This window comes from Symphodus melops (genome assembly GCF_947650265.1).
Source record: "Symphodus melops genome assembly, chromosome: 3".
In the NCBI taxonomy this organism is placed as follows: Eukaryota; Metazoa; Chordata; class Actinopteri; order Labriformes; family Labridae; genus Symphodus; species Symphodus melops.
Window position 1 is genome coordinate 445,778 of NC_136693.1, and position 16,788 is coordinate 462,565.

The 16,788-nt window shown below is 51.6% G+C and overlaps 1 protein-coding gene across 3 annotated transcripts in view; it reads left to right on the forward strand.

Annotated features, from left to right (window-relative positions):
- The window catches only part of ppfia1 (PTPRF interacting protein alpha 1), a 24,897-nt gene extending 9,121 nt beyond the window's left edge, over positions 1 to 15,776 (forward strand). Inside the window, exons 7-31 of one of the 3 annotated variants that reach the window (XM_079339628.1) lie at positions 1 to 29; positions 269 to 415; positions 1,114 to 1,248; positions 2,249 to 2,332; positions 2,452 to 2,583; positions 2,669 to 2,731; positions 2,879 to 2,958; positions 3,097 to 3,247; positions 3,921 to 4,144; positions 4,225 to 4,456; positions 6,198 to 6,227; positions 6,681 to 6,805; positions 6,888 to 7,063; positions 7,253 to 7,346; positions 9,124 to 9,205; positions 9,467 to 9,667; positions 9,893 to 9,955; positions 10,981 to 11,007; positions 11,853 to 12,028; positions 12,108 to 12,199; positions 12,279 to 12,454; positions 12,924 to 12,992; positions 13,132 to 13,303; positions 14,271 to 14,361; positions 14,395 to 15,776. The exon at positions 1 to 29 is cut by the window's left edge and continues 205 nt beyond it. In XM_079339628.1, the coding sequence (XP_079195754.1) occupies positions 1 to 29; positions 269 to 415; positions 1,114 to 1,248; positions 2,249 to 2,332; positions 2,452 to 2,583; positions 2,669 to 2,731; positions 2,879 to 2,958; positions 3,097 to 3,247; positions 3,921 to 4,144; positions 4,225 to 4,456; positions 6,198 to 6,227; positions 6,681 to 6,805; positions 6,888 to 7,063; positions 7,253 to 7,346; positions 9,124 to 9,205; positions 9,467 to 9,667; positions 9,893 to 9,955; positions 10,981 to 11,007; positions 11,853 to 12,028; positions 12,108 to 12,199; positions 12,279 to 12,454; positions 12,924 to 12,992; positions 13,132 to 13,303; positions 14,271 to 14,332 (2,822 nt within the window). In that variant the 3' untranslated portion in view covers positions 14,333 to 14,361; positions 14,395 to 15,776. Of the gene's footprint in view, positions 30 to 268; positions 416 to 1,113; positions 1,249 to 2,248; positions 2,333 to 2,451; positions 2,584 to 2,668; positions 2,732 to 2,878; positions 2,959 to 3,096; positions 3,248 to 3,920; positions 4,145 to 4,224; positions 4,457 to 6,197; positions 6,228 to 6,680; positions 6,806 to 6,887; positions 7,064 to 7,252; positions 7,347 to 9,123; positions 9,206 to 9,466; positions 9,668 to 9,892; positions 9,956 to 10,980; positions 11,008 to 11,852; positions 12,029 to 12,107; positions 12,200 to 12,278; positions 12,455 to 12,923; positions 12,993 to 13,131; positions 13,341 to 13,371; positions 13,514 to 13,813; positions 13,879 to 14,248; positions 14,362 to 14,394 lie in introns of those variants that run through there. The other 2 variants (XM_079339629.1, XM_079339630.1) reach the window with 2 other exon arrangements.
- Positions 15,777 to 16,788: the final 1,012 nt, after the last annotated feature.

A 16,788-nucleotide genomic window follows, 5' to 3' on the forward strand; every position in this document is an offset into this window, starting at 1 on the left:
ACACGCGGTTACAGAGAGACCTGAGAGAGGTGGGCGGGGTTTAACTTAACCTTTGTTACCTTTCCCTCAGTGCTCATGAAGTAACTGTGTGTGTGTGTGTGTGTGTGTGTGTGTGTGTGTGTGTGTGTGTGTGTGTGTGTGTGTGTGTGTGTGTGTGTGTGTGTGTGTGTGTGTGTGTGTGTGTGTGTGTGTGTGTGTGTGTGTGTGTGTGTGTGTGTGTGTGTGTGTGTGTGTGTGTGTGTGTGTGTGTGTGTGTGTGTGTGTGTAGTCGATGGCTCAGAAGGAGGACATGGAGGAGAGGATCACCACCCTGGAGAAGCGTTACCTGGCAGCTCAGCGGGAGGCGACCTCGGTCCACGACCTCAACGACAAGCTGGAGAACGAAGTGGCCAACAAGGACTCTCTCTTCAGACAGGTACGCCCCTCTGACTCTACGATCAGTCTCTGTCCTCACCTGTGCACACCTGACACCTGATGCAGTAAACAGAACGGGAGCAGGAGCGAGGGTTCAAACATCCAGGAGCTGTTTCTGTTTTCATCTAACCAAGAAGCTTTTAGACTTTAAATCTTTAGGAAGTGTTCGGAGGCTCTCGTGTTAAACGGCTCAGGCTTCACGCTGTGGGGGGGGGGGGTGACCTTCAGTCAGTCACTGAAGGTCACGTCGGGGCTCAGCGACCTGCACCCCGTCGGATCGTCTGAGCTCTCAGGTCGACGCTCTCACGCTCTGAGTCCTGGTTGATTTTGGCGTTGTGAGTCTCAGAGTCGGTCTGCCAGCAGGACCCTGAACAGTTTCCAAGCTAACGTGCTAATGACTTCCTGCTGTATTCACGCTGTGACCGGCGCAGCGGGCTGTGAATGGGACGGGCTTGTTTCTATACATGTGCTCGCTCAGATGGAGACGTCTCTCTCCTCTCTTCTCATCAGGGTTTTGTCCGTCTTTGTGTCCGTGTGAATGCTCTCATCCTAACTTCCTGCACAGCCCACCCCGACACATCCTCGCTCCCTGCCTCCCTTTGTCCCTCTCTCCCCAACCGAGCTTCTCTTCGCCTCGCGGAGCTCCAAGAGACGCAGCTTTGCCCGTCAGGCTAATGACTGTTTGTTTGTTTGTTGCAGACCGAGGACAGAAACCGGCAGCTCCAGGAGAAACTGGAGCTGGCTGAGCAGAAGCTGCAGCAGACCATCCGCAAGGCCGAGACTCTGCCTGAGGTGGAGGCCGAGCTGGCCCAGAGGGTGGCAGCTCTCACCAAGGTAAAAGCACCTGTCCTCCCAAAGCAACACTTCAGTGTCAGGATGTTAGAAAGTGACTTACTTCCTCTACGTGTGAAAACCTCCCCGCGGAAGAGGCCATTGTTTATGTTCCTGCAAATATCCACAGGAAGCTATTTTTAGAGGCGTGCGTCATGTTTTCATCCATTTATAGTTTGAGTCCGACACGGCCGCCTTATTAGAGCTGGCTGTATTCTTCCTCATTTACTGGCCGTCTCTGCGTCGACCCGTTCGACCCGGAGTCGTGTGTATGACGTCATGCTCATGTCTGTCTGTCTGTCTCTCTGTTTCCTGTGTGCGATCTTCACGCTGCCTGTTCCCGTAGTGTGTTCTGTGTGGCTCTAAAGGCGCTAAGACTCTAAAGAAGGTTTGATCACTTCTCCTCCCCGACACAAACTACAAACTCTCCCTTTCAGTCTGTCAAACAGCCGGACGAGTCGGTGACAGACTAAAGACGCTGACGACCTGACGTGACCTCTGTGTTTGTGTTTGTTGCTTTATGTGCTGCTGAGCTTGTTCGGTATCTTAACGCAAACAGGAAGTGCCAGCTGATTTGTTCAAAGAGCTGCGGAGACCCCGCCCGTTATAGATAAGAACCAATGAGCTGGTTACTTAAAACGCAGGAAGTGTTTGAGTAACTCTGATGGTTATTAAGATGAAGTGGCCTGTAGAGGTGGCAGAGTTGCATTCTGGGAAATGTATGCTGCTGTACTTGGTTCAGTCTTTCTGTGGGGTTAAAGTGGCTTCATCCTGGTACTGTAACTTCTCGCCCTCTAGTGAGTAGTTAGCCGACGTAGACGCTTGCTTTTAAAGCTCTTCTTGTCGTTTTGACCTCCATCCTTCTGAAGCGGCGTCGAGCCTCGGCGAGCTCCTTCTCCAGGATGGATGACAAAACACCTGAAGGGGGAGGGGCTTAGCTCCTTTTATCTTTGATGCCTCGGTGCAGATTTCAGCGTCTCCTCTGATTGTTCTCCGTCTCCAGGCTGAGGAGCGACATGGCAACGTGGAGGAGAGGCTGAGGCAGCTGGAGGCCCAGCTGGAGGAGAAGAACCAGGAGCTGCTCCGGGTGAGGGGAACACAAACAACACGAGAGAGGAGGGAACAACGGCAGAAGCTTTCAGTCTGATCAAACAGGAAGTGAGCAGAGGTTCAGAGCCGTGAATAAATCCTCTTCTGTCTGAGCAGGCGCGGCAGAGAGAGAAGATGAACGAGGAGCACAACAAGCGTCTGTCGGAGACGGTGGACAAACTCCTCTCAGAGTCCAACGAGAGACTTCAGCTTCACCTCAAAGAGAGGATGTCCGCTCTGGAGGATAAGGTGTGTGTGTGTGTGTGTGTGTGTGTGTGTCAGTGTGTGTGTTAGAGTGTGTGTGAGTTGACGGCTTGTTCTTGTGTCTTCACAGAACTCTCTGATCAGAGAGTTGGATCACACCAAGAAGCTGATTGAAGAGTCTCACCATGAGAAGGTAAGAGACTCAAACATGTCAAAGTAAAAATAACTGAAAGTGAAGTGAGAATAAAAAAGAGTGAAGGGTTAAAATCTTTATTAAAACAGTTAAAGGCAGCTGTAAGCAGTGAGATGATTGACAGCTGACTGGTCTGTTTCTTTAAAGGAGCAGCTCCTGATCCAGATCGAGACCATGAGGGCGGAGAGCGAGCAGGGGCGGAGCCGGAGTAACTCCTTACTCCACGGGTGAGTCCGTTCACTCCCAGACTTCATCCCTTTAACCTCTCTCTGCTCGCTCTGATTCTCTCTCTCTCTCTCTCTCTCTCTCTCTCTCTCTCTCTCTCTCTCTCTCTCTCTCTCTCTCTCTCTCTCTCTCTCCTGCAGACGCTCTCAGCTGGGCAGCACTCCAGATTTCAGGTATCCGGTCTCGGCCTCGTCCATCATGGACAGTAACTCGGACCACTACGGCAGCGCTCTGGTGCTGAGGCGGCCTCAGAAGGGACGCATGGCGGCGCTCCGGGACGAGCCGTCCAAGGTGAGCTCTTAACTCAGCCTCCATGTGTTCTCCGTGTGCGCGCTGCGCTCTTTGTACTTCCTGCTCTTTCTCACGATGTTCTTCCTCTTCGTTCCTCTCTGTCTGCTTCCCGTCTGGACTTCAGCGACATGTAAGTCCGTGTGAAGATGACGGTGACACTGTGCCGCCTGCTTTCTGCATTTTCATCTCTTTTTTTTATCTCCCCTAAAATCTGGACGATAAGAAGCACTGCGGCTCGTCGCCTGCTGGTCTGCGTACCCGGGTACACTAGAGTCCCAGTCCGATCCAGCAGAGGACAGTTTGCACGTCCTCTTAAAAACAGACGGAGTCCATCCTGCAAACTGGATGTTTTTAGTTATTTCAGAGGCGTCACAGCGACCCTTCAGCTGCGTGCTCGTCGCCCGTGCGGCTCGGAGGAAAAAACGCCCGGCGCCGCTCAGATACAACGACCTTTAAAGCGTTTAGAATGACGACACGTAGCGCTCCACGTCCTTGTTTGACGTTCACATTTCCCGCAGACCGTACACGTGAAGACGTGTTTCAGCCGCTCGTAGAGGTCGACCGTTAAAAAGTGCTTCTTGTGAACCAGATTTTACGGAACTTTACTTTGTGATTTATTTAGTTGACTTTCCGTTTCCTGTTTCCTGTTTGACGCCTGCGTGGGTGAATCCAGGTGCAGACTTTGAACGAGCAGGAGTGGGAGCGCATGCAGCAGGCCAACGTGCTGGCCAACGTCGCCCAGGCCTTCGAGAGCGACATGGACGCCTCGGACCTGGAGGAGGACCGAGAGACCATCTTCAGCTCGGTGGACCTGCTGTCTCCTGGCGGCCAGGCGGACGCACAGACGCTCGCCTTGATGCTGCAGGAGCAGCTGGACGCCATCAACAATGAGATAAGGTGTCCGCAGCTACACGCCTACGAGAACACGCGGCGAACAAGCCGTGGGCGTGGCTAACCTGTCCTGTCACCTTCACCAGAATGATCCAGGAGGAGAAGGAGAGCACCGCCATCCGTGCCGAGGAGATCGAGTGCAGGGTGGGCAGCGGCGAGAGCTTAGGAGGCCGTTTCCGTTCCATGAGCTCCATCCCGCCCTCACTCTGTGCTGGATCCTCATTGGGCGGCTCCCCCCCAGGCTCTGGTAACTCCACCCCCAGACGCGTCCCCCGCAGCCCCAACAGGGAATTGGACCGCATGGGAGTCATGACCTTGGTAACATTTCTTCTTTTCTCGTCAGCTGCTTGTTTTTTGTTTTATGTTTTTAAACTGTTTAAACATCATCTGGGATCTAAACCACGGACAGGCGACCATCAGCAGCCACGCACACACACGGTTTACTGACAGTCAGCAGGCGTCCAATCACAGCTGACTTTAAAGCCTGTGAAGTGGATGCTGTGAATAAACGTTGTGTGTTAGAGCCCAGCGGAGGTTTGAAGCCCGTCTGCAGTTCAGTGTTTCCTCTCTGTGTATTTATGTGTTCATGCTGTCAGTGTACTAACAGTGTGTGTGACTGTAACACTGTGTGTGTGTGTGTGTGTGTGTGTGTGTAACTCCCCCCCTGTAGCACTATTGCTATGAGCCCTACATCATGCAGAGCTCCCTCTCCCAGCAGACGCTCACTTACCTGCCCTACGCCGCCGCCTTGGCTCCTCCCCCTCAGGCTTATAGCTATGCACCTTACTTCCAGGTACCTGCAGACGCCTCTTCTCCCCGGGGTGGGTGCAGTCTCACTCGCCCTTCCTTTCCCTCTCGCTCGTCAGCTCGGGAGTTTGTGTCAGGTCTGTTTAAACTGAAGATTTCTGGACAGACGTTTAAATGAAGCTGATGTCAAAGCGGCGCTCGAAGGTTCACATGAGTCAGACAAAGACGCCCTGAGCTCTGATGTGCTTTCATTGTGTGGGACAGACAATGACATTAAAGGCTTCAAAGGACCGTTTGTTACAGACGATCAGAGCGTGCAGAGAGGAACACGCCTCCCTGCAGCGAACACCTGCTGAGCCCTCATCGTACCTGGCTGCACGCTCACCTGTGTGTCTGCTTCAGTCCGCCTTCTGTGGCGTGACGCATCAGAGACGCTTCATTCTGCTGCAAGCTGAAAATGTAAAAGATAGAATCAGAAGGTACGAGAAGAGAAGGAATGCACGCCCCCCCCCCTCACTTCCTGTTTGCCTTTTATAGCTCCCTGATCTCCTCCCTGTGTCAGCTGAGGAGAGGAAATGAGTGATTAGGTATTTTCCTCCTTTGGGCAAAAGGAGCTCTCAGAAATGTGGCACGCTGACGCTTTATTTGCTCTGCTGATGCCGGAGCGGTGAGGAATGCTCCCAACTCGCCTTTTTAAGGCGCACGGCGGAAAATCTGACGAGAGGAGCTGCGCTTCATAAATCCAAGTGTCACAACTCGCCAAATAGAGAGAGGGGCGGGCAATCGAACGAATAATCGTGCCCAATGTGAAAACGCCCTGAGGGGGGGGGGGTCAGGTTTAGGACCTGGGCTTGGATCTGAGTGAACGCTGGCGTGGCGTGCTCGAGTGCAGAGAGTGAAATATTTAAGAGACGCAGTGTGGACAGCGAGCGAGCGTTCAGGCGTGATGCAATGTGATATCACACGCTTCAAACTCTGCTGGCTACGTGATTGGTCAATAACTGATTAAAGAAATGATGATGCTGTTCTCCCTTCTTAACCTTCCTTGAGGCTGCACCCCCCCCCCCCGGTGGTTTTGCAGTGTCTCCTTCTCGGGTGCTGTGAAGACTTTCTTTCCGAAGATCTGCATGTGTTATTAAAATGACAGATTCTCCTCGTGTGTGTCTCTGTGTGTGTGTCTCTGTGTGTGTGTGTGTGTGTGTGTGTCTGTCTCTCTGTGTGTGTGTGTTCTCGTGCATGGCTCGGTTCTGCTCGGCTGTGTCTCACTAACTGCTTCTCTTCTCTCTCTTGTTTTTTCTTCACCATGCTTCAGCCTAGCGACCTGCGCAAGCACCGCAGGAAGGTAAAGCAGAGTTTGACTGGGCTCAGTGGGACATGTCCTCATCCTCGTCCCTCATGTCCTCATCCTCGTCCCTCTTTAGTCTCTCCATGTCATCCCACCATGTTTAAAACATCCATCTGTATTCTCTCTGTCTGCAACACAAACATGTTGATAGGAGGTGATTTAATGGATGCATGATTCTCAGAGGTTTTGTCACATCTTCCTTTTTTTTATTTCTGTCATTCTGTGACACTACACAGTACAGGAAGCATGTTCTTTCAATATCGCCCCCCCATTAGTCTCCTTCAGTTTCCCCTGAGCCGTCACCCGCCCACCAGGCTGGAGTAGAAAGGCTCCCTGCTGGATCTTTAAAGTGTCCTCGTTGGTATTTAAATCAGAGCGTGCCGTGTGCAGGATGTTTAACGTCCACTCGCAGCAGAAGTCACTGACGTGTGTGTTCATGTGTTCACGCAGTCGGCTCAGGACGACAAGGCCACCATCCGCTGTGAGACGTCGCCCCCCACCACTCCTCGCTCCATGCGTCTGAGCAGGGAGGCCGGCATCACGGCGAGCCACGAGGACATCCGAGACATTCGAGGGTAGGATGCAGAAACGCTCGTCTTTTGAGCTCGCTCGTCTCTCTGCCCGTGTTCAACGACTCGCTCTGTTCCTCCCCCGCAGGCTGGCCGGCCTGCAGGACGGTCAGGGGAGTAACCCCAGCAGCAGCAACAGCAGCCAGGACTCGCTCAACAAAGCCGCCAAGAAGAAGAGCATCAAGTCTTCCATCGGACGCCTCTTTGGGAAGAAGGAGAAGGGCCGAGCCGGCGTTCCCAGCAAGGACTCGTCCCCCAGCCAAGGTCAGACGCACACACAAACACACGCTCAGAACAGGTGCGGGAAACGGGAGCGAACGCCTCCGTGTGCGGCAGTGGCGTGCCGCGGCACGCACAGAGCTTGTTAAAATAACCCAGCTGACATTGGAAGCATCTAGAGCCGTGTGGGTGGTCACAGAACATGCACTTCCTGTTTGTTTTACACGTCTGCAGCCGGGACTCCTGAGGCGGAGGGCTCTCCGAAGGACGGCTTAGGAATGGGAACGCTCGGAGGGAGGGAAGAGAAGAACAGGAAGCTGCAGAAGAAGTAAGTGTGGCCCCGCCCCCCCCTCCGACTCAGAGTAAAGTTAAAAGCGGGCCGGATGAGTCCAGCTGTTAATAACCTCAGTGTTTTGCTGCTCACGCTCATCTCACTCACAGCTCCAGTTTATTTCCATCCGCTCACTCGTTTATGATTTTCCCTTCACGCCAACACGTTGCAAACATCAGTTATGTTTTGCTTCCACGCCGCTCTGAAATGACCATCAGTTCATTCTTTCTCTGTATTGTTTTTCCACCCCCTCCCCCGTCTTCTTTTTATGACCATCCCCTTCTCATTCCATGTGTAGTCCAAAGACGGGGTAAGTGTCTTCACCTTGTTGCTCTGCCTTCTCTTCTTCCCACACTTGGCTTCACGTTGACCCCCCCCCCCCCCCCTCCCCCTCCAGCTCCGAGGACCCCAAACGACTGTCTGACGGCTTTTCCATGCTGCTCTTTTTACCCTGCGTTCCACAGCGGAGCTTAACTAACAGGAATGTGTGTGTGCTGCTCTCTTTAGTGAGTGACACTTTTTCCTCTCGGAGCATGAAGCACTGCAACGGGAAAAAGATGACTAACGTCGTAGGCCGTGCTGCTGCTGCAGAATGTCAACATGCTCTGTCTGCTTTGGTTCTATGATAACGGCCTGAAGAAGAAGGCTTATGTACAGCTCCATCTAGTGGTCATGATCATATTTACACGTCTTCATCGTCCCTGTGAAGACCCTGACACACCAAGCTGTGAGCTTTTTGTCTCGACTGGAACAGACCGCCAAGACGACCGCCGGCGTCCAACCAGCACGCGCATCAAGACGCTCGCCGCTCGCTTTATAGATACTTTACACGTCTGATGAAACGTCTAACATGACCCTTAACCTTTTAAGATAAGATGATCCTTCATTCATCTCACAGACGGAGGAAGAAAATCACACAAAATTAAATGAAATAAAAATATTAAAATGTAAAGAAAAATAAACATATTTAAAAGAGCCTCTAATCCAATCAGAGAGAGCCCTCTCACCAACCGCGTCTACACTGATTCAACATGTCGAATCGGCCGAGCTGCACGCGCCACACGGAGAGAGAGAGAGAGTCCCAGCTGGACCGGGGGCCGGTCCCGGGTGTGTCAGGGCCGGTCCCGGGTGTGTCAGGGCCGGTCCCGGGTGTGTCAGGGCCTTCAGGCTTCCTTCCATTACAAACTGGGAATGTGCATGAAGTGGATGTTCAGAACCATCGCAAACCTTCAATTCTTCCCTCCGCATGTTTTGCTCCCTGCAGTTTTTGAGGAATGCATTCGTACTCTCTGAGCGGACTCGCACGGCGCTGGTTCTGGGAGAAAACGACCAACTCACAAAGTTCTGTGCTGAGACCGTCACCTCTCATCAGAGTCTGATGAGGGCTTTTTAGGACCACTATGAGGGAGAGAAAAATCAGATAGTGATCCTCCAATATCTTTCTGTTTTTGTTTTTGTTTTTTTACTGTTAACCCCTTAAATGCTGCTCGGCGTCGTCGCGTACATCAGAACTTTAAAGTCGCCAAAAAGCAAATGAAGAGAAATTCTCCGTCTGGGAGGAAGTGAAGACATTCGATCACTTTCACTGATCAATGCTCAGCTGTCAGACTCTTCAGCTCGTCTCTGGGTTTCACTTCCTTTGTTTTCTCTCAGAGTCCTGCTCTCTGGTTTGATGCATGTGTATTGACTTGTCGGGTCTGAGGGTTCATTGGACTGAGTGCATCCTGCAGCTTGTTTCTACATTCTGTCTTTAACATTTCTCTCCGTGTCTCAGGCACGAGTTACTGGAGGAGGCTCGCAGGCAGGGCCTGCCGTTCGCCCAGTGGGACGGACCCACGGTGGTCGTTTGGCTCGAGGTACGCTGACGCATCCAAGCTGCTTTAGATGTCCATAACTTCCTCTTCCTGTGAAATGATCTCTGCAAAAAACCATCTGAAGCTGTCGGCGACAAAAACAACTTTTAGAGGACGCAATCCCCAAACGTTCTATTTCTATCCAGCCCTGAAAGGAGTAAAATACCTCTGAGCCCTAGTGTTAGAAATGGGTACTGCAGTCTAAACTCTAAACCTCACAGAGCTAAACTAAACCCCTCCCTCTCTCTCTCTCCCCCCCTCCAGCTGTGGGTGGGCATGCCGGCCTGGTACGTGGCAGCGTGCCGTGCTAACGTGAAGAGCGGCGCCATCATGTCGGCGCTCTCGGACACGGAGATCCAAAGAGAGATCGGGATCAGCAACCCGCTACATCGTCTGAAACTCCGCCTGGCCATCCAGGAAATCATGTCTCTCACCAGCCCGTCGGCCCCGCCCACCTCCAGAACGGTAACCATCTGTTCAGCTAGCGTGACCAAGTGGACCAGGACTCATATTGTTATTTAACCACCTTTAAGCTCCTCCTCCTCTCACTGATGCAGCATGAAGCGTTTTATTTTGAAGTACTTACAAACTAAACACGGCCTGGACCAGCTAACAGTGAATGCCCTGCTTTCTGTCACTCTCTAAACACTTCCTTCACTCTGCGATCGGGTCGGGGTGTCACTCCTTCAGACCACAGGAAACGTCTGGGTCACACACGAAGAAATGGAGAGTTTGGCAGCCACGCCTCCCACGGTTAGTCTCCCCTGATTGGCTGGTGCTTCGAGGTTCGTTCCAAGCTGCCTTCAGACACTCGCTGCGTGTTTGATGCAGCTTGAAACACGGCCTCCTCTCCCCGCTTCTCCCCGTCTTAGTCACTTTTAGTCCTCCATTACATCCTGCGTGTGTGTGTGTGTGTGTGTGTGTGTGTGTGTGTGTGTGTGTGTGTGTGTGTGTGTGTTCTCGGACAGAAGGGCTGTCCCAGTCGTCGCTCATTTCTGTTCTGCATAAAAGTTTCTGTCTGATTTTTTTAAGACTTTTGAAACTTTGACGCGATGAAGCATCAGATGGTACGGCTGGTTAGTCTCGTGGTCGTGGCGAGCGCCTCCATCTTCAGAGGCTCTGTGACCTCGAATGATGTCACAGCAGCAGCATGGAGAAGCTTTGTTTAGTGAGCTGATCCCAACATGAATCAAAGGACCACAGAGAGAACGCTGTGTTTGATTTAATGACACAAAAAGAGGACGGCTTTAACGTAGCCGCCATCTTGGATTCTAACTCGGACAGAAACACGACACACACATCGTACTCGAGTGGAGTCGGGGCAGCCCTTCCAGCGTAGATCTGCATGAACCCCCCCCCCACCCCCTCCACACACACACACACACACACACACACACGCACACACACACACACACGCACACGCACACACACACACCTCCCTCCCTCCCTCCCTCCGCCTATGTTACCCGTGTGTCAGGATTTGGCGATGCGAGGACCTTCACATCGATCTGTCTCAGCTGTGATTGGAGAGTCAGCTGACGTAATGTGGGCGGGGCCAAATTCACCTGACTGCTCTGAGACGTGACGAGCTGTTTGAGTCTTGTTCCTGCATCGCCAACCCCCCCCCCCTCGTTGTCAGTGCATGATCTCATTTTGCTCGTTTTTTTGATCTTGAATGATTTTTTTATTTTCCCACATTGAGCTGCTCTAACTGCTCACTAACCCCTCGACCTCTTCTGTTCTTCTCACCATGCTCACTCTAACCATGCTAACACCAGGAGGATGACGAGGGTAGCTGGGCACAGGTTTGCACACGTTCACTAAACCCCCTCCTCACACACACACACACACACACACACACACACACACACACACACACGCCCTCTGTGACAGTTTGCTGCACTCAGTGCGTTCACATGTGCAGCTCACGATGATTCATCAGCAACTTATCGGTTACATAAACACTCGGTTCCTTCTGGGATTATTTTCCCATCATGCATCTGCAGAAAATGAAAACTAAGCAGAAAATGGGATGAGAAGCTGGGCGAGTTACAGAGAGAGAGAGAGAGAGAGAGAAAATGTCTCCTTCGCAGCTCGAGACAGAAGGACAGAAATGTCTGCAGCCCTGCAAATCCACAAATCAGGATTCAACTAACAGTAAGAGGAAAAAGAAACATGAGAGCACCTGAACGCCTCACCAGGAGCTTCCTCTCTTTATCGTTGTAGATTCATTCAAAGGAGAAGTTAAGTGTCGACACTTTTCTGACCCTGATGCTTCAGATTCTGCAAACTCAGAATTTTAACCTCGTGTCAGTTTTATTTGTCCAGCACAGCCACGATCAATATTTCGGTGCATCGATCTCAGCTTAGCGTTGCTCAAAGTTCGCGGAGGGAAACCGGTGCTGTCACGACTCGCGGTCGGCGTCGAGCTGAAGGTTTCCCGTGTGGTCGACGGGTTTGTCATCACAGGTTTAATCTGTGCAGGATGTTTCCTGTTTGAAGAAGAGATAACTAAACCACAGGTAGTCAGAGGAGCTGCACGTAGACGTCCTGACTGTCTGAGATCTTTTAAAGTGCAGTCAGCTCTCAGGTCTGTTAGAAACCACGAGGACAGAAATGGCGTGCTGAGCCGTCTCCTCTCTGACCTCAGACTCTGGCGTACGGAGACATGAACCACGAGTGGATCGGGAACGAGTGGCTGCCCAGCCTGGGTCTGCCTCAGTACCGCTCCTACTTCATGGAGTCCCTGGTGGACGCTCGCATGCTGGACCACCTGACCAAGAAGGACCTGAGGGGGCAGCTGAAGATGGTGGACAGCTTCCACAGGTACGCCAGCTGAAGGTGTCCGAGGGCGGCCATGTTTTTTTTTATCGCTCCTGATCGCGTGTCCGTCTCTGTGTCACAGGAACAGCTTTCAGTGCGGCGTGATGAGTCTGCGGCGGCTCAACTACGACAGGAAAGAGCTGGAGAGGAGACGAGAAGAGGCGGAGCATCAAGGTATCAAACACGCCGCCCGCTCCTCAGCCGGACTCACCTGTCCTGCTCGCCGCTCGTAACCTTGTCCTTGTCCTTTCAGAGGTGCTGGTGTGGAGCAACGAGCGCGTCATCGGCTGGATTCAGGACATCGGCCTCAAGGAGTACAGCGCCAACCTGTACGAGAGCGGCGTCCACGGGGCGCTGTTCGCTCTGGACGAAACCTTCGATCACAACACGCTGGCTCTCCTGCTGCAGATCCCCACGCAGAACACACAGGTACACGCTGCTGCCGGCACGCCACGCCACGCCACTCACAGCGCCACCGTCCGTTCACCAATCTTCCAATGAGACGAGAGCGTTCGCAGCGACCGCCGTCCTTTTTCTGAGCGCTCAAAATTACAGTTCTGACAGATCTCGTCTTGTCCCTCTTCGCTCCGTGTCTGATCTAAAACGGTCTCAAACATGCAGCAAAAAGTGACGGCGGTCAGACAGCGGCCGATGACGCACGCCGCTTTTCTTTTCAGCGCCACGTTTGATCCAAGATCTCCCAGACGCACGCTCAGCGCTTTTCTACCCGTTAGAAACGCTCGAGGTGGACACGGGACAAACCTCCATCTGACAGACTCTGGACTCATTTGTGACGGCGTGAGATGACGGAGTCTGTCAGGGCGTGGCGTGCGGCGTTGGTCGTCTCGTGGTCATGTGCCGGCTCTTTGTCAACATGTTGTGCTTTCCTCCTCCTCAGGCCAGAGCGACTCTGGAGCGTGAATACAACGGTCTGCTGACCCTCGGCACCGAGCGCAGACTGGAAGAGGTGACACACACACACACACACACACACGCACACGCACACACACACACACACACACACACACACACACACACACACACACACACACACACACACACACGATGTGAATCCAACGCCTCTCCTGGTGCTCTCTCTCCTCCAGGATGAGGAGAAGAACTTCCGGCGCGCTCCGTCATGGAGGAAGAAGTTCAGACCCAAAGACGTGCGAGGGATGTCGTTGGGTGCGTCCGACACGCTGCCCGCCAACTTCAGAGTGACCAGCAGCAGCGCAGCGTCGTCTCCCTCCCCGCAGCCAAAGAGGAGCCCGATGGACGGTAAGCTGTGTGTGTGTGTGTGTGCGTGTGTGTGTGTGTGTGTGTGTGTGTGTGTGTGCGTGTGCGAGACATGTTCTTACCTGCTCAATAATAACTTCTCTGAGCATGTTCACGCCTGCTTTCAACACGCCGCCGCCGCCCGTGACCATCAGCAGAGCCCGTAGTGACTCGAGAGCCCTTTCTGAAGGACTCTGATTAAAAACTGTAATTTATTTGTTGTTTCCACGGTTACGGACAACTTTCCCGCTGTTTCGCTCTAAGTGAGGGACACGCCCCCTCAAAACAAGATGATGCGGTATGGATGGTCTTGACCGGACCCCTGAAGGTCTCAGGTCTCGCCTACAACACTGGCTCGCTCTCGCAGCTGTGTTGTGGTCACGCCTCGTCGGGCGCGTGTTGAAAGCGGGTGTAAACGCCGTCTTTGTTCTCTCTGATTGGCTGCTCTGCTGTTTACGATGCTGTGACTAACGGCACGTCTCTGCATGTCGTTCTACCAACATGGACACGCAGGAAGTCAGTCTATACAGAGGCTGGACGCTGCCACAGTCAGGACGTACTCTTGTTAACACACAACGGTGAGTTCACGCTCTAACCACACGCCACTCATTCTGTACGCCATTTACCTGGCGCCCGCCGCCACCGCCTCCTCGTGCAGGCCGACGGCAGCGCTCCTGTTCTTCACTTCCTGGCTTTATTAACGCACGTTGCATCTCCTCTCTCTCTCTCTCTCTCTCTCTCTCTCTCTCTCTCTCTCTCTCTCGCCCCGTCTCTCTCTCTCTCTCTCTCTCTCGCCCCCTCTCTCTCTCTCGCCCCCTCTCTCTCTCTCGCCCCCTCTCTCTCTCTCTCTCGCCCTCTCTCTCTCTCTCTCTCTCTCTCTCTCGCCCCCTCTCTGTCTCTCTCTCGCCCTCTCTCTCTCTCTCGCCCTCTCTCTCTTCCCCTTCTCAGTTTATCCTCATTATTTCTATAGGTAACCGCTGGTCAGACGATGAAGGCGAGTTCCCCGCGTTCAAGACCCGGATGATGAACTGAAATGACTTTAAGGACACTAAAAAAAAAAGGTTTTTTTTTTGTGGTCACAGAGAGAGAGAGAGAGAGAGAGCGTGCTCGCCACTCTCCGTCTCTTGACAGGAAACGTTTTCGACGTATCTACAGGTGTCGTTATATTTATGTCGAGCGATGGGACGTTTTGATTTTTAGAATAACTACGTAATCCTCTTTATGTCGTCGCCTCTATCCCGTTAATCGACCCACTTTTTAACGAAAGAATAATTTCTCCACTGCGCCCGCATTAAGCTCTCAGATGTAACTGAATGTTTTTATGGTCTGGAGTTTGTATATTTCTACCGACAGACGTTTTATCTAATCTTTTTTTATAATCCTGAATCTATTGACGAGATGTGCGTTATTGTCTCCTCCTCTTTGACTTCTGATCATGAAGTGGCTTCATCCTCTCCTCACCTGTGACTTGGTGTGAGAGCTGCTCTGAGGTCAGCCGGCGTGTGGCGAGCTGACTGTTTCACAAACCTCTCCACGCTGTGAGTCGTCCCATCCGTCGTCCGCCCATGAAAAAAGAACTGCTGGCACGCCGGGCGGCGGTGACGACAGATATCATGTGAAACACGCTTTTTCTTTCCTTTTCATATCTACCAAACCAAAATGAAACTCTTGAATTTAAAGAATAAAGCCATATACTCGTAGCGAGACAAAAAACCTAAACAGAGGGCTTCTTTCGCACAGCTCGAGGTTCTCTCTCCTTGACCTTGCATGCGGAAACTTCGCCACATATCCCCCGACCCCCCGACCCCCCCGACCCTACATATCACGAAGCAACCTTCCTCACCTCTGGAGCTCCACGCAGACGCAGGCTCACCTGTACAGGAGGACTTTAAACGTACAGAGCAGCCAAACGTGGACGCTCCTTCCTTCGATGGACCAACTTCACCGAGGCCTCAGTCGATCCCCGCTGCGACTCGAGGCGGTGCGATACACCCAGCAACCTTTTTTTTTTTTTTTTTAAACACTTTGTATAACGATTTCATATCGAGCCTTATCGTTTTCTTAACTCTTCTGTCGTCTCTTCTTATTTATTATCACTCCGTCACGCTGTGTTAGTCAGGTGTACCTTCATAGCTGAAGCCCCGGTTCGCTCCTATGAATGTAGCGGCGCCTCTTCGTCCCGTCTTCGCTCTGAAACACAGGTTCCAACGTCGAGAAGGAACCGCAGATTTTCTCCTTCCCACTCTGTGTAGTTAAAGCTGAAAGTAGATTGTTTTGTTTTTTTTGTTTCTGTTTGTGATTTAGTCATTTTTGCACAATGCAAATCATGTCGCTGTTGTTTTTATTCCTGCTCTTCCCGTTGAATCTTCTGATCTTGTAACAATGATGTACAGTCTGAGTACTTATAAACTATTTTTATCACAATATTATTTATTGCTTACTTTCAATAAAATACTGAAACTTATTTTCCACGGCAGATTAAAGGACTAAGGCTTTTATTGTCTCCTCAACAACCTTTGTCTGTTCCCGTCCTCGTTCAGTGTGTTTGTCATGATGGTAATTAGAGTATTCAGTATTTAATCTATGACCTAAAGGTCACATGACCTCCTCTTCTTCAGGTGAAATCAGTGTCAGAGCTCCTCTTCATCATGTGTGTGAAGTGTGTTGTTGTAAATCCACTCTGATCCTGTATTTGATCATGTCTATAAACCCCTCTATTTCAGCCCTGCTCAGAACAGGCTGTTTCTGTGTCTGTAGCTTTAAATATGTAAATGAGCTGTGTCTGACCACGCCCCCTCTCTGGAAGGGCTCGGGTGTACTCGCTGCTTTCTGGCTCCATGTCCTATTGTTTACGGTGAGAAGGCAGACTCAGAGGGCAGAACAAACACCTAGCTGTGGGAGTGTCACCCACCTGGGGGAGGGGCTACTGCCCTTTGTGATGTCATGAAGGGAACATCTCCAAACGGCCTGTTTGAGCACACATGTTCTGAAGTGTAGCGTACATGTGCACTGACCATAAGATAATATTACAGATAGGTGCATTAAAAACAATACATGTGGAGGACTTTAACTAAATATAAACAAATACAAGGCACTTACTCGTGGTAGTAGCTTTGTAGGGACTTCAGTTAGAAACCAGAGGGTTGCTGGTTCAAGTCCTGGTGTTCGCTGTGTGCAGCCTCATCCCTCTGACGTCTCTCCCAAAGTGCATGTTTGTAATATTAAATGTCTCACTGTGCTGTGTGTCTAATATAAATCGGTATTGCTGGAAGATTTTCGAGGAGAAATGTTTACATTTTAAATTTACAGTAAAAAAAAGTTAAGGCATCCCGCCCCCTCGTGACATTGGCGCTGGAGACCCGGAAGAGCTGTGGAGAGTTTGAGTCACTTTTCTACTTTAACATAAACATATTTCACTTGTTTGGTCCTTCAGGGGCTCCGTAGAGTCCTGCAATAACAAAGTACAATCATTTTATTTGCAACTAGAT